Source organism: Pseudomyrmex gracilis, unplaced genomic scaffold (assembly GCF_002006095.1).
Source record: "Pseudomyrmex gracilis isolate BER0280 unplaced genomic scaffold, ASM200609v1 scaffold_1, whole genome shotgun sequence".
NCBI classification, from domain to species: domain Eukaryota; kingdom Metazoa; phylum Arthropoda; class Insecta; order Hymenoptera; family Formicidae; genus Pseudomyrmex; species Pseudomyrmex gracilis.
In genome coordinates, this window is record NW_018020585.1 from 723,821 (window position 1) to 745,133 (window position 21,313).

General features: G+C 41.3%; 1 protein-coding gene across 1 annotated transcript; it reads left to right on the forward strand.

Annotated features, from left to right (window-relative positions):
• The first annotated feature begins 294 nt into the window (after window positions 1–294).
• On the forward strand, window positions 295–17,718 carry LOC109852207 (protein slowmo). The gene is made up of 5 exons (XM_020423155.1): window positions 295–546; window positions 1,143–1,311; window positions 4,996–5,082; window positions 16,667–16,840; window positions 17,304–17,718. The coding sequence occupies exons 1-5, from the start codon at window positions 515–517 to the stop codon at window positions 17,364–17,366; spliced, it is 525 nt and encodes a 174-aa protein (XP_020278744.1). The 5' UTR covers window positions 295–514; the 3' UTR covers window positions 17,367–17,718.
• Window positions 17,719–21,313: the final 3,595 nt, after the last annotated feature.

Consider the following 21,313-nt stretch of genomic DNA (forward strand, 5'->3'; position numbering starts at 1 on the left):
CTTTTTTCCCAAAAAATAAACATTTTGGCATTACATTTTAACTTAAACGATCCCAAATAGCATTGTTTAACAGAGTTGTTTTTGATGTATTAAAAGAAAGTTTCGGATTTTATCGGTCTTTTTTCCTTCCGGTTCGAGATCTTCAGCTGCCGCCACGATTGTTACTTATATTAGCTACCTATGTGTGCTCAAGTGGAGTTTATCACAGCGCGGCAGAATTTGACGTTGGCGCGCTATTACTACAATCGATATCGACCTAGCGTGACGTCAAATGTGTAAAATCGCCGGCCATTGGTTGACTACACAGCTGACGCTTCTTGGCTAGCGAGGGGCAAACGGAATGTCAGCGTCAGCATAGTCGTGGTCACACAATTAAACTTCTTCCTCACTTACATCACATCCTCAAAGCGCTCGGCGCACGAATACTCAGAATTGTGATATTCACACACGTTTCGCGCTTTAAATTTATAGTGCCCGGCCTACATGCAGTTTTGTTTATCGGAGTCATAACACTATGAAAATCTGGACATCAGAACACACTTTCGAGTGAGTACACAGTGCATTTCTAAAGGAATACATAGCATATCTCTTTGTTACTTGACACAACTGTTCACGTGAAAGTCGTAGAAAGCTAAATTTTGTTTTAATAATTGCTTACAAGGCCAATAATAGCCACCGTTTGGAAGATGTACATACGTGTTTGAGTTAAAATAAAAGCTTTACATTGATTTTATATAAATGTTATTTATCTCAAAATTCACTCAGTCATTTTATTTAAATTACTGCCATGTGCTGTAACAATGTGTTTGTGTTATATTTATTCATGAGATAATGCCTTGATTATAGTATACAATGGGATAACCTCTAAAATACTTCAGATCAATATATAATCTTTAATTTGTTATATAAATTGTTTTTGTTTCTTTAAAAGAAATAAAGATAATTATTAATACATTAATATTACGTAATAATACATTAAAAATTGACCTACCACAATTTAAACTCTAACCTCACTTAACTTAATCTTTAGAAAGAAAGTCATCGTAGAAAGAAAATAATTTAGTCTGTATAAAAATAATTGTTAAGAATTGTGTACTAATATAATTTTTTAAGATTAATAACTTAAGGAAATATTTTTGCAGTCATCCATGGGAGACAGTAGCACAGGCAGCATGGAGAAAATATCCAAATCCTATGGTGCCGTCAGTTATCGGAGCGGATGTAATCGACAGAAAAATTATCAATGGTGTTCTTCTCACACATAGACTTGTTGTGTCTACACAATGGGGTTTTCCTAAGTGGACGCAAGCGGTAAGGATTTATAAGTTAGATATTAGAGTATATTCCTTGAATGATTGAATGCAAAGAGTAGTAGTTTTAGACACTGCTTAACAATGTCAATCTAGTATATATCTTTGTTTTATTATTGAACCACCAATGCAATTAGTCAACAATTATCAAATCATAATGTATGTTTATTTATACCATATTGTATATAACAAGAACAATTCCTTGACTGCATATTTTATGGTAAAGAAGTTTTCTACATAGCTATGCTATTGTGTAAAGAACTATTTGCTGAACTATTCTTATATATATCTTGTTATTGTAACAAAAGTTCTATTACGTTCTCGAGTAGCCACGACATAGCCACGTGGGTGCTGCCGACCTGCTGCAAGGTCGTTGCTCAAGACAGAACCTTTATTGGCTGAGAAGTGTGCGCAAATCGGGATAACCTTGCGAGAACTTATCTACAGGTTCATTGATTTTTGCAGCTCTCTCTGGCGGAGCGCGAATAAACTTACTTCATTCACTCGTACATTTATCGTAATGGATCTGATTTTGTTCATCTACATTCATGAATAAGTTATTGATTTGCACCGATTACATATTTTTAAGAAAGTTTTATATTTTATTTCTCTTTTGCGTAGTCACTTAATTACTGTTTTATTTAACAGAATACGATACAATGTAGAACGAACAACCACAATTATAGATTACAACAGTATAGATTCGGTTTTTACTTTTTTATTTTTTTATATAATTATTTTTTTTCAATATGTATTATATTTTAGTACGTTTACTTTTAAGAATTGAAATACAACTTTACAATTTTTTGTCTTGAAGTTCTTAGAATTAGTTTTGAACGCAGTAGCGATTGTTGCAACGTAATTATCTATTTCTGGTAATTATCTATTTAACGTAATTATCTATTTCTCTCTAACGATCATGCTAATTGACATTTGACTTTTGAACGAAAGCTGTTCATATATCACGTAGCAGTATTTTAAAATGAAACATTTGATCATTTTCGTCAAATTTATTTTTACTCTAAGTATCCTATGCACGTGTTTTCTTAATTCTTGGCTCTTAAATTCTCATTGATATAGCGTGTACCCAATGTATTTATATCGATTCTAAAATATATATATAGCTTAGTAATTACTTATTTCCGATTTACTTAATTTTTTATCTTGCTAGAATTTTTGTTTTGTACTTTTGTAGACTATTTGTTCATTTCTCTTGTCAAGCGATTTTGCACCTCGATACGCATCTTTCTTTTTTTCTTGTCAGCGTTGTTTTTTACGGTCGTTTGCACAGTGAAATTGATATTGCACTGATCTGCAACGAGCAACAAGAAATCAATCCATGAACCAGCGTAACAGAATCATCCACCTCTTTCGGTATACAGCCCGTAGCGAATCGGCAAAAACTCCCGCGCCGCTTACCCCAAGCTTAGCAATCTCCGCCAGCACGTCGCGGCATCGCAGAGACCCGGAAATTCGAAACTTTCGACAAACGCGCGCAAAAAGAAGGTGCCAGGCTCCCGGAGAATTGCAAAACAACATCCGCACTAGCATCAACTTTCATAATGAGCGCGCTCTCAATGTTACTCCGTTTGGCAATCGTCCAGTCGCGACGCGCTCGCCTTCTGGAATACTCGGGCGGCGAACTTCCATCCTTTGCTATTTCATGGTGTCTTCGTCGGCATACTGAAGATTCCGGGGCGTCGAATCCCTTTCGGCTCGGCGGATCGCTTCCTCTCGTCGGATTTTCTATAAGCTCAGCCATTTCGCCGGGTCGTTTCGTTGTGCAACCACCCGCTTGAATGACCCGATTCACGGTATCTATGCATAGGGTGTGTTCGAAAAAAAGAAAAAACTACCGATATACAAGTAATCGTTCAATAATTGGCCGGCGATATTGTTGTGTACGATATAACTAATTGAAAAAAAACAAGAAAACAATTATTTTCCGAATAAGAAAAATATATATACGTGTAAATTGGAACTAAAAAAAAATTCTGAACTAAAATTCTGCTTGTTGTTTAAAAATATACAATAACAATGCATTAGAACAGATACAGTCAAATGTAATAAATAATGGTATCTATTTTGACTACTCCGGAATGAATATTCCTGCAAAAAGTTAAAAGTTGCGGTATTTAGAGACGTTCGAAATTACTTAACGGGTGGAAAAGTGCGAAGGACCGTTTCGACTGCGCGGCGCTTTTACCGTTTTCAACGCTATGTTGCACTAACCAACGCGCTATTCCGAGTAATTAGTAGATGCACTCGACAACGAAACGCGCTCTGAAAAAAAAAAAAAGGAAACACCGCGTGAGGAAACTTCGCTTATCGCGTCTGTTCGCCTGAAATGCTCGAATTGGCGGCCGAGCAACGTATAAGCAGACCGGTTTATTCGAGCGGCTAATTAGAATATGCATAATTAATCGGCGCGGAACAATAATTAAAGTGTACTTAGTATACCGGTCCAATTAGCGTCTTTCTAATTACCTAATTACTCATGTTAATTTGTTATTAATATCGCGCCGTCGCAGAAACTTATGGGAAGTGCCGTCCTATTTCTTCTCAGTCGGAATAGACCAGAAATGCCTGAACATTTATGCTTTCGAATTATTTATTGCCGGCAGTTAGATCTAATTATTGTTGATAGATGGAAATATTGTTGCTGCTGTGTTTGACTATATTGCGACCATGTGTACATAAATTCTCGGTATAAATTACGTTACAGAAAATTAGTAGCAATAAACAATCGCAATAAACTATTTTATTATCAAAATAAAATTATTGATTGTTTTAGTAGATAATTCCATAATTCTTTTTTAAATCTTTCATTTAGTTATAAAGAAAATACTACAACGTTCAGGTGGTTTATAAAATTAATTGTCGTTTGACTTTTGACGCGCAACCAAATAGTCGTTTATCGCTTTCTGTGTTCAGCGCTGTTCACATAAATAGCGCTTGTTTATTTAATTACACTTTGTGTATCTCTACATACACACATATAAACATACTAATATAATGTAGCACGTTTCAACAGAATTTGTTGGTATCTTTCTGATATTAAGTGTGAATGCTATTATGTACGCAATATCTGCAACTGATATCTTATTAATGCTATTTGCAATCAATAACTAGCGAAATAATTAAATATAGAGTTAATTATTTACTGTGTGTAATATATATGTTGTGCTTTATGTGCTTGCACTTAATTACAGAGTTGTGTAAATTGATACCGAGCAGCTCTATGAGCGCAAACCATACTGATCGTACGTTACTTTTTACGTAATTTTTTTTTGTTTCTACTGCATAATGTACACATTTTAATAAGTAATTTGCCAATTATCACAATTTTATCGCGCACTTCTTTTTTTTTCTTTTTTGTTCTACCGAACACGCTATGAAAAAGTCGTGAAATCGAGTCGAAGTAGCTCTCGAAGACTGAAACATGCCGTTGAAGTTTGGAAGGCTTTATCGTTGAATTCAATGCGGAAAGTTCGAAACCGGAAGTGCTTGTCTATAGCACTTCCGAGATTTTTATCGGTGACCGAATCGGTTTTTAGCAGTTTGCCAGCCAGTTCTCGCCGGAACTACATTTAAATTGTGTGGGCTTCTCTTTTTATGCGAGCAAGACTTTTACATTGATGTCAGAGCTTATTATGCGAGCGCACGTTTCCTCTTTTTTTTACAGTTAATCGGTAACGCGCACTTGTGTTATGCCAGTGAACGAAGCGAGGTCGATCCTGTGAACAGACACATGATTCTCAGAACACATAACGTAAGTATCTTACTTTTTTCTGATACTAAAACATCTGTGGTCGAGAAACCATAACGCTTTTTCATTATTCAATAATTCTACGATGAAGTAAACATCAGATTATCGTACATTGTTCAGGACATTTTTTAAATTTTATGTGACAATTAAACTCGTTACTAATAAAAATGGTTTCTCGGCGAACGCTTCCAAAGATAGAATTACATTTTTTAGTATTTTTGTACTGAGAGAAGAAATGCATTTATTGAGAGAAAACTTTTCTCGTACAAATTGCTAACGTTTCCTACGGGGAGAGTACACGTTGCGTAACGCGAGAGTATTTATATATCGACCGCAAAAGCGATATCTCCGTAATTCAATATCTCCGATCGCGTTTCCAATATGTGGAGCGATTGATAAATATCCGAAATGACAAGCTGTCGTACAAACGCTACGTGCGATAATGAGTCAGCGTTTGATATTCGTTCTTCTGAAGGATGAAACTTGTCAACGACAATATGACACGTCTACGTGTCATTTCGGATACTTATTAGTCGCTCCTCTCGTATGCGCAGAATTTCATCTCAAAGTCGTGAAGATCTGGAATGGGTCTATCAGCATTGTATGCACTTTTGCTGCTTAAGTAGAATTAACTGACCTATGATAAGCACTACGTGCTTTTTTCTTACGTGCAAAGAAATAATTTAAAAAATATATATATATATTTTTGTTATCACGCACAATGCGTAAATCTCTTTGCTAGAATTTTCGCACGATCGGTTTTGTTTGAGCATTAAATTTTCCCCGAAACTGAACAGTATAAGTGATAAAATTGGCAATTTTTGCGGGCGTAGAAGCGTACCCTCAAAAATAATATTCGTCTCGCACTCCGACGAGTGAATATCAACGGAAGCGTCGTGTCGAAACGCATCGGCGGTGGCAACGCGCACGGTTTCCTCGTTTCTGCGACGGCAAAGCGAGAATTTTTGGACGATTTTTCGACCATGAGACGAAATTGCAAATGCGTCGCGATCCCTGTTGCGAAATAGCACTTTAATAGAGTGTCACGTAGAAAGAAAGAGAAAGAACCACAAACGGTCGTTCCATTAACACGTAATAAAAGCATTCTTTTTGTAATGTTGTTTCTCTTTACATATTTTGTTGATACGATAATACAAGTATTAAAAATACATTGTGAACTCCATTTTGTAATATTTTAGATTTAAAATTATTGTATATATAGATTTATCGTATTGAAGTTTATATTGAATTTCATGTGTTGACGCTTAAATTTGTCGTACTATATGTAACTTCGTTATTATTTATAACGATAAAATTTGATTTTGTTTTTTTTAAGGTATACAAAGTGCGCATACAAAAAATGTTCATATATTGAGAATTTATCTCTGTAGCAAAGTCTCTTAAAAACCTAATCTTTTACAATAATATTACAACAGTAAACAAAAAAACGGATTATAACAAAAAAAATGTATAATCTCTCTCTACGCATATTTTTATACATAGTCACACATGTGCAACACGTTTCGGATAGAGGTGCACCGACATAAAATCGCCGGATTTTTTCCGAGCTGCTATCAGAAAACGATTTTCGAGCCCCGATTTACATAACATCCGTTCCAAGGAGTATGCATAGTAAAGACCCTCAGGAGAAGTATCTAGCTGCAAGCTCGAGGAGATCGACGCGTCTGAGATCGGAGGGCGAACGTGTGTTGGCGCGGGAGGAAAGGAGGAAAGGCGGGAACTGATGCACGCCACTACCGCATCCAGAAGGTTGGATATGATAGGTTATTGATGCGCGCATTACCGGGGGTTGCATAGCTCGGAGAGCTCCTCGGTAGGGTGTATCAGGTGGGGTGTCAGAGAAACGGCGGCGGGTTATGGCAAGCCGAGGGAGGCAAAGAGAAGAGCGCGGCACTGGTCGCGGCTCTCTCCCATTCGCGTCGAAGATCATCCCTTGCATCGTCGACGGAAAAGAGACCGAGAGAAACGCGAGGTGGTAGATGCATTACTGGTATGATGAACGATCCGCAGGTGGCTTAAAGCAAAAGGAAGAAAAGCCTCTCCTTCCCCGCATTCGCAAGGAGCTGTTACGTCGACCTTTTATATCTATCGAGATTCCGTATGTATCATGCGCGCAGTACATTATATACCGACGATCGGACTCGGACGCTTCGGTCCCGGCTAATTCGTACGAGAGAGTGTGCTTTCACAAGCGGGAAAAATCGGCGTTCACTGAGCGATGCGCTCGCGCGCGGCAACTGAAGGATAACTGAATAAGATGATAGAGCGAGAGTAAATCGCCTTGCGAAGATCGTTGTGGTGATTCCATTAGCTATATGTAATGCGCGATGGTCGAGCGGCAATTCACTGTTCACAATGTTTAGCTGTGATTAATGACGAAAATATTAAGTACTTCATAGTTTTATACGATATTTTCGTTATTTATATAGTAAAATGTTATTCTCTATTGATTCTTCATCTCATTGTTTCTCTATCGGCATACATATCGGGGACTCAAAAGTGATACATTAAATTGTGTATAAAAGCGAGCAGACGGTGTATCCGTTATTGTGGCGTATGTAAACCGATAGGACGGGCAAAGACAAATCGCGCAGCGTCTGAAGTATTAATGCGGTATACAACGCGGATACAGTCACGCATGATCGATTCCGCTTCGAATCCGAAGGTGAATGTCGCCGACGTCGCGCTGTCGCAATAAATTCGCCTTTATCCGCTCATCGATCGTTTTACAGGTGCAATCTTGCCACCTTTATTCACGCCGATGCGTCACGTATAATATACACGGTCGTCCCACGGGCTTACACGCTGCAAGACGGCGAAATACAGTCTCGCGCACGCACTACGCAAAGTATCTCCCAACAACTGCGAAACGAGAAACGGAAGGCGATATAGGCAGAAATCCTTGCGCGCATGTTGCGCCACCGGAGAGTGCTATGAACGGCATGCAGTTGTGATGCCTCGAATGAGACGGTCTTTCACTGTGTGTTACGACTCCATCTTTCGCTCGCGGAAGAGTCGACGTCATTCTCCTAGTTCCTGCCAACCTTCTTCTCGATGAGGAACGTCTCCGCAATTAAGGCTGCGGCTAAATTCCTCGGTATGTGCGCTGTTCAGCATGCCAGCATGCTTTCAGGATTCACGTTGCGTGCGTATGTGTGTACGTGACTATGAGAGAGATTAAGTTTACTTTCAAAGCAAACATTACACAAGAACTTCCCCGAAGAATGTCAATTATGTTTTATGTCAGTAGATGAGAGACACATTGTATATTATAAATTTACAGTATATTTTTTCAAGTTTTGTTAAGTTCCTTTAGAGAGAGAGACATGATACGCAATCTCCAATTGATTGATAATGAGAATTCTTTCGCCATTAATTCCCAATCAATTAGCGTTTGATCTCCATCGTGAATCATCAGTGTGCGGCACTTACTCATGCAACTAACTGTTTTATGTCAGTAGACGAGAGGCATTTGTAAATTTAGTACATTTTTTCAAATCTTGTTAAGTTCCTTTAGAGAAAGAGACATGATACGCAATCTCCAATTGAATGATAATGAGAATTCTCTCAACATTAATTCCTAATTAATTAGCGTTTGATCTTCATCGTGAATCACCTGTGTGTGGCAACTTATTCATGCAACTAACAGCATTTCCATTCTATTTGTCGCATCTCTTCGAAGCGTATCTCTTATTATTATGATCCTATTTTGATCGCTGATCATCGGTAATCTATGAAAATACGCTAGAGCTGAGTTGTACACTAGAATTAGATAATTCTCTCGGGAAACGTACGTATGTATATTTCCTAATGCGCATGCACGCGCGTAATGCAAAGACAGACACGTGCGTGCGCGTATATATATACTCCGATTGTAAACGCGAAATGCAGCTTGGTTGTATGAGAAGAAAGCAATGAGCGTGTTTCGACATAAGCTCGATAAAGTCCAACCGGGATATAACTAGCGCCAGTCGAATCTCCGGAGCGAGCGATATCTTTTAGCTATTTAGTCCCCTTGCTTTAGTAAAGCCACCGCGTTGCGTATACGTGACGCATATGTTGCACCGTAATACGCCGTTGATCCCACTAAGTACACGCGCGATACATGTACGTCACGTTACAGGGTCGAACATAATGAGGGGTAAGCTGGATATCGTACGGGGAGATCATAGGTACCCGGTACACGCAACTATTAAGACGATCGTGGTCACGGCTCGAAATAATTGAGTCATTGAGCGCGCGGAATTTGACGGAATTTCCGCGCTGGGGCATTAATTGGTCATTACATACGAGATTAATTTTATATTTGGATGTTAATTTATGAGGAGAATCTCATTGCGTACACATAGTCGTTAAGTGATTACAATTTGTCTCTTTGCCTACCCGTCTTCAACGTAATTAAGTTGATACAAGATTCGAGGATGCCGACGGTATAGTTGGTACAGTGGAATAAGGTGTTTTAACGTGCCGACCCGTTTAAGCTCGGGCTAATGAAAATATCGCGCTGTCCGAACATCGCAAATATTGCGCTGCCATAAAATTGCATATTGTTAATTTATAGCGATATGGGGGGTCTTCCTCGGCGCGCCTCGCGGGAATTCACGGGCGTCATTGTTTCATAGTGAATATATACGTCGGTGCAAAAACGATGAAATATTTTCCCGCTGCTACCGAACGGATATTATCAGATTATGGAACGAACAGACGCGCGCTGTAAGCCGACCGCGCGCGTAGCACGTGTCTGCTTGCACAACGTTAATCGCATACACGTCTGTTTAAACCCATTCATCCTTTTCTACCATTGCTCGCGCAGATGGGGCGTCTTGAAGCCCACCGTGCGGCTTAACTTATCGCGCTTTCACACGTTGTACGGCAATAATTTGCTCGCAACTGTTGATAAGTGTTGTATATATCGTACTCTTATTATCAAGACATAAGAAGATAATAATAAAATCAAATTATAATTGAAAACTTTGGACTGTAGTAATTACTCTTTCGAATGTACTATAAATATAGAACAGCCACATTGTGGTGTCGTCCGAAACGATAATGCTTCGAGCGTAGAGATCGTCACGATTCTGGATTGCAGTTCACTTGCGGGAGTAAACAAAGCCACTGTTAGTATCTAATACGATAAAGCAAAGTTGTATCCCGGCGTGCATCAATTAGATTTCGCGGAACGAAGACAAACGAGCCGCAAGTGGACTGCGAGAAAGGGATATTTCGACGGCAGCGCGTGGAACAGACATCGAGTAAGAGAGTTAAAGGGGATCAACGACACTGTCTCTACACAACACACAGGCGAGCTCGTCCCGTGACACAAAATAAAGTTACCATTTTTCATTAAGCCGACCGCCCATATTTCAATCGATACGAAAAGTGCTGGCGCAGCTCATTCTGCATTCGTACAAATATACTCTCGCGCCGGGTGAGACACGTGGCGAGGAGACACTATAGCGCGCGTTGAGCCGCTCGCAATTTGTTGTTTTTATGATTTAGAGCACCGCACATACAATAATTCAGTCTCCTGTGCGTCCGACACACACACACACACTTTTTCTCTCTCGCTCGCTAGTCTCCTGTCGTCTCTTCTCCTCGCGTTCGACGAGAAGAGGGCGAGGGAGGATTTCCCTCTATCACCCAAATCCACGGGGAGTCCGCGAGTGCGAGCTAGAGATACATCGCCGATACGCTGCGCGTCCGTTATTAATTCTCGTCCTCGATGGTGAACGGTCGAGCATCCCCATCGCCACCGTCGGGCCATCCACCCTTTCTCCTCCCCTTTGTCCATCTCGTCCCCGTCGTCTCTCGGTGTTCTCGCGCTCGCGCACGGAAATTCGTCGTCGTGCGGCGTCGAAGGCGGTGGTGCGACGCGGCGCGGGGGTCGTTAGCGGGAAATACACACGAGTCGTTGCCGCTAAAATATCGTTCCGGTTTCCTTCGTGCCCGGCAACGTATTGCGATCCCTGCTTACACGCGGGCGTGCTTGATTGATTTACTAGGTCTCTGTTTTTGCGGGATTCCCGGGAAGCGCGTCCCGCGCGCGAGCCACGAGAAACGGATGCGTATTAACCCTTCGGTGACGCGCATTTAAATCATCTGGATTCGATGGGAACCTGGTTTTCTTCCGAATTGCCGGGACGACACCGCGGGATTTTATAAGCACGTCGCGCTTCCGAGTGATGGATGGTCGGCCACGTTTGTCTCGCGGCTTGCGTGTGCGTTTAATCACTCGCTGGCTTAATTTCAGTCGGAAGTTTTAGCAATATCCAATTTTCAGAATAACGGCTCTATTGAGACAAATAGTCGAAAAAATAGTACATCTCTCTATTGGATTAATTGAATTAAAACAAACTTAAATGTTTTCTCTCGCGCAAAATCGTCAAACTATTATAGTCAGTCGCGAATATGCAAAGTGCGGAATAAAACACACAGTCGCGTTGTGCGTCATCCGCTTGATTGCGAGAACTCGAGCCGCTAGAAGTTCTCGGTAACACGTTCTAATACCGATTTGTCAGCAACGCCGAAACCCGCTGAAATCGGCGATTACCACGCGCCTCGGAAGCAACCGAATTGCATCGGGGTCGATCCAGCTTCCACAGGCTGTGTGCCGCCCGGCAGATTTGGGCTTCCGGCCGCGAAACCCTCTCGAGGCATCGGTTGGTATGGGCGAATTGCGAACACACCGGGCCCGAACAATGCAGCTTGCGCAGCCAAATCCGCAAAGTCCTCTCAATTATGCGGCGATGCTAATTACTCGCGAGTACATGTTGAAGGAGAGAGCTCGCACTCCACACAACTACTCTTCGCTCTGCCGCAGTCTTCCATTCTCTGTTCGTAATAGTAAAGGGTGAAACGGAATCGTGGAAATTCTCGATCGGGAAGTAGAGAGACGCGTGCTCTACAATGATCAGGGAAGAGAACCTTTCCTTCATCATTCAACGTCGTTTTAATTAGCAAAGTTTAAGTCAACATTTCTGAGCCTGCCTATCACGGGAAAATGGATATGTACCCACGTTTCATACATCGAAGACTTGAAAGATTGTTATCTCTCTTCCATCTCACTATGATGCTATCTATTGTGTACATTACAAAAGTATCTGCTCATAATGACGTACCCTCGAACGCACATTGTCGTATGAATCTCGTGAAAATATAAATTGAATCAATACTTGTATTGCAACCATTTCTTCGCTTCTTGTCGCTCTAGTTCAATTTACGAAATAAGTCACTGTTTCTTCAAACTGTAAAATGCACTTTGCTGATAAGCGCCGCGCTGCAAATCGATACAATGCTTTCAAGATTGCCATTCAGAAGTCGTCCGAGAGGTATCTCGCGCGCGTCTCGCTTGATGCATCAAACGGGCGCGGTCGCGTTGCAACGCTCGCCGGTAAATGGAAAGCAAACGAGGGGTTTTGGCACAGAGGCCGAACGATTGGCAAACATCGGTTTCGACGCGCGACGAGAAAAATTTTCAATTAACCGATGCATCCGTGGCATCGCGTAGTTGCGCGCGTTCGCCACCAGCACGACGACGCATCACCGCTTTTCGCGGTCGCATCGAAAAAAAAGAGGCCAAAATTAATTACTTTCGGCGTCAACGACAGATTCGCAGCTGACGGGACGATCGATCGTCTCGACTGATACGATTAAATCTCGTCGATTCCACACCGTCCCCGTTTCCTCCGTGTCGTCGTACATTTTTTTTCCTTTTTACGATATTTACGCGCGATCTTCGCAATGTCGAGGCGTTGATAAAACACAAAGACAAGAAAGATTATGTATGATTTTGTTGTTCGAAGAACGTCGGCGCATGCGCGCGAGTAAACTTCTTTAGATATTCGTCGCGGAGAGAGAGAAAAAAGAATTTATTTCTGCTGGGAAATGCGGTTATTTCATGAGGATACGCTATAGAAATTAAATATGATGTTCGCTGAATTTCATCCACGTAGAACGCACAACTGCTATTAGCATAAATCTGAGTTTTTTTTTTTTTATAGAAAAAAGATAATTTTCGTTCCACAAAAAGGTGGCGAAGCAAAGTGTCAAGACACAAAAATCCACGGAACAGATTTGCAACGTTGACATCAATCATCTCGCGTTACATTATTATCTATTTATGTGTGCAAAACTGTTAGTTACTAACTGTCGCAGTTAGTACGTACTTAAATGGTTACAAGTTTAATTCACGTACAACCATTAACATATACATTTCTCTCTCGAACATTTTTCTGAAAGAAAGAACTTGAAACGTTTCTTTTTCCGCATTTGGATAAGTACTATTTGGATATAAAAGTGACTCATTTACTCTCTCTCTTCTCTTTCATTTGCAATAAGAGTTGAGAGAAAAACGCTTGCTTTTTCATGTAACCGGATTGCTGTGATTCTGCCTGGCATTAAACAAAGCGTTACCCGTGTCGCGGTTAAAAACTTCGTTTTAACAGGAGTACGATTACACTTCGTCACAAACGCGACAATGAAACCCCTCTCGTCAATTATATTATTTTCCATTTGTCTTTCTTCCGTTGTCTGAAACGTTCATCCCCGCGCTTAAATCCTTTCTGCTGCAATGCTTAAATTGTTCGAGGTTATCAATAGTATAGTGTAGAGACGCAGACGTTTAAAAAGTATATTTTCACACAAGCGTAAGAGTAGTAACTATGTCATATTTTATATACCGTGTTAGTATTTTATATACTGTGTTATGAGAAAGTGTTATTTAACTGATTAAAACAATTATACTGAAATCGTGGCGAGAAATATTCAAATTCAATGTTACTAGTCGGGAAATAATAGAACGTGCTCGACTCGCGAACGTAATGTTCTTTCCACGATGGAAAATTAAATACAGAGCATAATAGTAGCAACAACAATGCTAGTATTTTGCATTTGCGAGTTTGCCGTTACGGCGCAGCGCAACGAGAGCTGCAATAACAGTATCTTATTTAGATAACCAGTCGTATACTTTAGTAACAGCCCTTCAATTGCCGACCTCCCCTTTCTTCGCATTCCATGACCTGTGTATACTTGGAAGTACACTGGCGGCAGATCTGGAAACTGTCGAGGAATACATTACTCGAGAACAGCGAAATTTAATACCCTTTTCATTTTTCGCTGGTTACCGCATTGTGTCTTGTCTTCATATTTCAATGTTCTCGTAAACGTAATATCGTAGATATACGTGTGGAACACATTTCTCAGGATTTCGTAATTACGAGACGAGTATCTCTATCAGCGACACTCCATAAATTTCGAAATTATCTTCCTTACAAGATCGCAAAATTACGTGTTTACAACAGAGAACTCGGGATCAAATAATCTATGTATGTGTCCATCAATCAGCATCAACTCGTCGTCGCGATATAATTTCGCAATCGTGATATCGTATCCAGTATACGCGATTCCGCTGTCGGTGTGCGTGGCGTTTCATTTCCCTCGAATTTAATCGACGTCTTTGTTCCTGGCTCGCCATCCGTGAGCCTCGTGAAACGCAGGGTAATGTTAATTTTTCGTTTCTTCTTTCTCGCGTCGGCGCGTTGGAAACCCGTCGTGCCGCGAAGCGAGCTGAACGGCCACGGTGTAACACACACAGTCGGCTTCACTGATTGCCAATATGGCGAAGTGCAGCAGAGGACCGCGCTGTTCTATATCTAGGATGGTCGCGGACCCACAATGTGCCGCGGGCGTTAATTTCCTCGTGAAACGTATTGCGCCCCTGCGATTCAATTGTTCCACCTCACAGCGCTGCTACGCCGCGATGGCTCGCTCGGAGCTCATAATGACGTTGCCCTCCGCCGGCCTCGTGTTCACGCGTTACGAGACCGTGTGTGTAAAATGATTTGAGCACAGACCGTAAGGCCCATTCCACCGCGTATAGTTATTCTAGATGTTCAATTTAGTCAACGGTATTACGCGCGAACGCGATTATTTTTTTTCTTCACCCTTTGGAGTGCCGACTTGCTCTCATGACAAAAATTACAACGTACGAATGTATAATTGGAAGAGAATATCTGTATCTCCTGGGAGGTAATATCTGTGTATATATCAGAAATAACAAACTGAGAACAAAATACATGTTTTAATCATGTCAAAAATTGCTTCGTCGTACAATTTCATATAATTCATCATTCTTGGCCGCATCGAAATTGAGTTACCGAGATTGTTTACATTTGTCATGGGTAGGAAAAATAGTAAACAATCACCGCCGCGGTTGCAATTTTCGGATTGAACAGCGCCGGAAGGCGCGCGCGCACGTGACGTGCATGCGAGTGATCGAAGCGAACGGTTTTCTCGCCGTAAATTTACAGCGGCGAAGACTATAACAGCACCAACAGCAAATACGTTTTAGCTAGTACAAATTCTATGACAGCGACATAGATTAAACTTTAGGCCTCGGGGTAACTAGCTCGAGGCGTTCGGTTGTCGCTTTCAATCCACCTCGCGTTTCCACCCCCTTCGCCTTTATCGCACAAGCAACGCGCGCGTTGATTGTTTCTCTCGCGCTGCAGGAAACAAATCCGCGCGCGATGACAACGCGACGGGCGTTGCACTTTAACACGCTTCGCCTACCAACCGACGTGTTGCGACGCAACAAAAGCGCGCTGCACATCGCTCCGCAGAGTGCTGTTTGTCGCTTTCGCGTGTTTACGCACTGGCGCACTGTAATGAATTCGAGATGGTCTCCCAATGCTGCTCTCTGGATTTGTTATCTTCTGCATTCTTCTTCCTATTCAATTAGTCGCTGTATAACAATAGGTATGCATAGCATATAGTTGCAGCGGCAACGTGCTGTTGCGGGATTGCGATACATCATGATCGTTCGATGCGGAGTTGCAGTATCACGATCCTTTTTGTGAGTAATTTTTGTTGGAGCGCAATAATATCGCGTAAAGTCATTGTATTCAGATTTCATAATTGAATAAGATAATAGATAATAAGTTTAAATTTAAAGTACGTATCATATAATTATACATTATTTTCACGAAGATATATTACTTGAGTCTGTTTGGATGATTAGTTTAGACTTCTACGAATAAATTTCGTCAAAGTCGCAAAAAAATTTAATCATTTTAAAAGCATTGTTTTTGAAAGTTTGCATTGAATAATTTCAAGTAAAACAAGAAAATTACATAGGAAGAGGCATGGAATAAGCACGGATGAGCTTTTGTTCCGTGAGACAGGAGCAACTGCTCGTTTGCAAGCTTGTTTCATGGCATCGATTATTCAAAGATATGTCACTTTTGTGAAACGTTCCATCTCGATAATTCCGGCTACTCATCTACTCTGAGGGTTGCTAACCCCACAAAGTGCATAACAATGGTCGATATATAAACGACCGAAACTCGAGTTGCCGCACGAAGCTAATCGAAAGAAATCTTGAAAGTTTCATGACGCAGTATATACGCTATAGCGTGACACGAATGTAATACACCAAGAAATAGATTTTTGCCGATAAAAAATATTAAAATAAAATTACTAAATATTTGCATTATTTTTTTACAACTTTTTACCTGTACAATGTTCTACGTTTGCGCTAATCGGATCAGCTATTGTTACTTTTTTACAGTTAACCTTTGGCAATCACATCGCTGTGGACGAAGCTGTCAAATACACGCCGCATCCGGAAGATCCTAACAAGACATTACTCACTCAAGAGGCTGTAGTGACTGTAAGAGGGGTACCACTAACCAACTATATGGAGGATCTCTTAGCTTCAAAAATTTCCTTCAATGCGAGTAAAGTAAGTATAATTTCCTATTAGATATTTATATATTACATTTCGTACTCTCCTTTCTGAGAAATCCAAAAAATTTCAAAAATGTTTTAATAATTCCATTGTGTGAGCTTTATTTTCTAAAATATTTTCTACTTTCGGGCAGCATTAATTGGTGTATTGTCAATGTGCGATTTCAAGTAAACTAGAATTTGTGTTTTTTATCGGGCAAAAGCTAGTGGAATGCGGGACATTCCGAGAAGAATGCAGGCTGTTCGAGAAATTTTTCCATTGCGTACTATTATCGCGTTTTCAATTCAACGAACGATGTCAAAGATGTGTCGTAAAAAATGCCTCATAAAACTTTCTCGTACGTTCGCGCGTTCCATAAAAGTTTATGAGTGACAGCTTGGCTGAAATGAAATTTCCGCGACGGACTTACGGATTTTCGCGGATGCATGTAACTCTTTTTTTTTTCCTTACGTTTGAGGGCCGACAAGGGTTGGAATGGGTGATCAACAAGCTCGAATCCGAGATGAAGGAGTTCGCCTGAAAGGCTCGGCCGCCGTCGCGAAACTTGTGAACTGCCGTTATCAGCACAACACGAGCGCCGGCGCCGGTGGGGAGCGGCAACTTCTAGATCGAACGATTACGCGGATCAGAAGAACATTAACGTCCCGGACTTCGTCAGAAACAAGCAGATGATTCGCCGCGGGCCACGTAGATCGCCTAATTGAATTTTGCGGAACTTGTTAACAACCGGTTTACAGGCGAATGTTCTCTTCTCTTGAAGAGAAGAACTTCGTACATAGCAATCTGCAAGAATCTGTTAAGCGACGAGCAAAAATGATTATTTGATATAGAGACGTATAGAGACGTATGAGAGAAAAATGCGTAGATTTAATGTAAGTAAAGAAGTACAACATTGTTGGTTTGGCAGTTGGGCTTTCGACGCTTTTATCCTGTGTATCCACATACCTCTGACTCGGCCGGCTGAATAATGCCGACTTACAAATGTTCCGTGAATCTTGGCCAGTTCCAATAAATGTGGACGTCCTTGATCGACAATTTATAAGAAAATTAAAAAACCGAATGTGTATGTTATAGGTATATATATTTATACAGACATATGTACATTTATAGTTAATTTAATCGTACAAAAATTTTAATAAGTAGTACATTTGATATCTTACAAATGTAAACAAACCGTTGTTTTTGTTTGCTATCCTTCCATTATACTCTAAAATCTTTTGTTCGATTTGTCACATATCGGTTTACTTGGTAAATTGCAAATTGCGTCTACAAGTCTACTGCAAGTTCAAATACACGAACGATCCCATTGACTAGCCGAAGACGAACAATGCAGACGCAGACCTCTACGAAACTATGTTTCCCGCAACTATGTTCACCGGATTCCTTCTCAACGAGGAGTCAAAGCTCTTTGATCGCGGCGAGGAGGCAACTTACGACGCGTTCTGAAATCGTTGCGTGGTCTCTTTGACGCGTCTATCACATCATCCGAAAATTACACCGTTGTCGCGACCAATTACTTTTCAAGTTTCTCTTTAGACGCTTTGTCGATGTGTCGAACATTTTAGTTAATTTCTTTCTACATTAACTTTCACGCTGCATTGATTTAAGTTAAAATATTTTGTTTCTTGAACCGATAATCCTCAATTTAAATGCAACGATCGCTTTTAAATCTCAATTACAGAAACATGAAAGCGCTCTTTGGCTATAAAAGAGGCACCGAGCGATGTATCAAAGAATTCAATAGACACGGAGGAGTCGATTTCGCGTACGATCTATATGCGAGGTTTTACGCGGGCAGGTCGGGATGCTTTAATTTAAGCAAGTCGACACACACGTCGAGAGGACGTTGATTTACCTATGAACTCAGCGGTTTGATACGAAAATCGAGCAGACATCAAGCAGGGGTGCGTGGGACGCGTATTACAAAGGATACTGCTCACCGCTCTGTGATCAAAAGCTGTCAATATTTGTCTGCGTCGAGTAACAGAGAGGTCAGCAATGAACCGTAACATCATCAATTATCCTTACATACCACCATCAAACGAGGCTCATGTTAAATTTGTCTTTCTCATTCTACCTCTACTCTCCGCGTCCACCTGGCTCGATACACCTGGTGGTGATGATCGGCAACAGAACGTGGAGTCCTTTGCGATGGAAATTATGCCTCGATGACCGAAAGCAATAATGATTCGGCCGAAATTCCAGCTCGTTCGATCAGAAACTGCTCGGAATGTCGAATCCGATTCTCCAATAGCGAATCAATCTACCGCGCGTACGATGTGTACTCTACACATGGAAGTACTCGGTAGCCTGCATGAGTGCTCTTGAAAGGGTAGTCGGAACGGGGAAACGTCCAGAGAAGAGAGAATATCTTGGAATGTTTCGCGAAAAGGGTTGCGAAGCGGTGGATATCACGACGTGTGACGTATCACAGTAGGTTTTATCGTATTGCGAGAAGAATTGATCAAACCTTATACATATCTAACGAAAAGGTCATCACCTTCGATTTTCGACATGCTATCGCATATCGAATGACTTGAACGTATTACGCGTGTATTAAATATCCACGTTGGTATCGCAGCGAAGGTTCGCGTTATCTACATTTAAATTACAACGTTTTACATTAGAGTAGCTGTGAATAAAGTGGCAATACTCCAGGGAGCTCACATGCGCGTTTTTCGGAAAATCGGAAAGTGTCACCCGCTACTTGCCCGGGAACTCGTGACTCTGCAATGAGACTGCGAGACGGGAACGCGGGGAATGTCGTCGTGCTCTCGCTCCTTCGGGTTTTCAGCGTATGTATCCGAGCTCGTAAAAAGGATTCGCCTTTCAGTCGAATCCTGTTGCCCACCTCCGGCGTTTCGCGTCGGTCTCCCGTTTCTCCCGCGCGGGAGAGGGTGAAATTCGAAGAATCGTCGAAGGAGTTCATGGTTTACACATCGTGACGGCGCTCTCTCGTCAAAACCCGTAAAAGCTCTCGGGGACGATCAACTCAGAGAGCTAGCAAACGGTCAAGGAGATCCTTCACGCTGTTGCCGATTCACGACCTCGTGAAAAGCTATCCGCCGCAGTCTCGGCGTTCGTCTTATTTCCCCCGATTCGCTCCGCTGCGTTTCTTGGCGCCGATGGCCTCGAGGGACCACGGGAGCGGCGTCGATTTTGTTCCAAATAATAAATTTGACCGGCCCGTTCGGACCTACTCCGCCGCACTGGTCGGCCAGTCGAGTGCCCTCCTGGAAAGTTTTAACGGCTGCTTTATTTCCATCGGACGTTTTTAAAAGTTTCGAGGACGCACTTCCGCGTGCTTCGACCGTTTCCGTCGGTAGAATCTGGATCGACGGGGAGAAAGTTTTCCGACTGTGCAGCGAAAAAAAAAATACATTTTAAATTCGAATATAGTTCTCAGAGCGGCGAAGAAAAACGTATTTATATAGTGACGAGAAGTTTTGAAACGGGTCAAACGGATTAACCATTAAAATTGCGTTATTTCTGTATGCAGTGGTATCATTTCTGGATTAAGGAGGGATCGCGTAATCGTGATTTTAATGCGGTATTTTTTTCGGATTATCTACCGGTGTTGCTGCTCGTCAAACTCTCATGTTACTTGCATCAGTGGATAAAGAGAATTGGCCACGAACTAGCACCCGATGTTCGCAAACTCGGTATATTTCTAAACCAACTTCGTCAATACATCCCCGCTTTATCCTTTCTGGGAAAGAACTTTTAATGAGTTCGCGTATACTGTTTAAAGATTTAAAGTTTTGCGAGAGCTTCAAAGAGATCGTGCCACGCTTCTCTAAAGTATTACAACAGGGGCAGAGCATTATTATGACGTACAGAATGTCTGCGATATTACATCGTAAAAATTGCCTCCGTATTACCTCCTCGCTGCTCGTTCCTTATCAAATACTCAAAGAAAAGTGCGTACTCTCTGAACGGAAAGAAAGAGAAGCCCTCGGGGCTATCTAATAAAATCACAAGAATCCTTTTGATATCAAGAAATAATTTTAATTACACTTAATTTTGATATTTGTGCAGCAAAACTTTAAGGGAAAGGAAACGAAATTTAAATATAACCAACTGAATAACTCTTGGTATCAGACAAAAAAAAAACTCAGTCTGCGAAACCGTTCAAATTGTACGTTTGATTTTACATTCTGAGCGTTCAAAGTCTCCTCACCGCGAAACTACGAAGATAATGGCGATGTGATTGTAAATACACGTGACGAGCGCGCATCAGCGAACGGCGGCCACGAAGAGAAAAAGAGAAAGAATGGATAATCTAGTTATAAGTAGTGTATATATTATTTTTTTTTTCCACACGGGCACACTGGTAGGATATCTGCTTAGCTAAAGTTGATCGCACGAAATTGGCAATATCGTTGCGTATGACGTAACTGAACTATGCGAAGTGTTTATATAAAGCAGATATATACGGATGATAACGGGAAACGTCGAGCCATTGTG

Excerpts from the sequence above, each read along its gene's own strand:
- LOC109852207 (XM_020423155.1), top strand. The coding sequence starts at position 515 with ATGAAAATCTGGACATCAGAACACACTTTCGA. Across the intron at positions 5,083-16,666 it reads TGATTCTCAGAACACATAAC|TTAACCTTTGGCAATCACAT; the intron begins GTAAGTATCTTA and ends ACTTTTTTACAG. Across the intron at positions 16,841-17,303 it reads TTTCCTTCAATGCGAGTAAA|GGCCGACAAGGGTTGGAATG; the intron begins GTAAGTATAATT and ends CTTACGTTTGAG.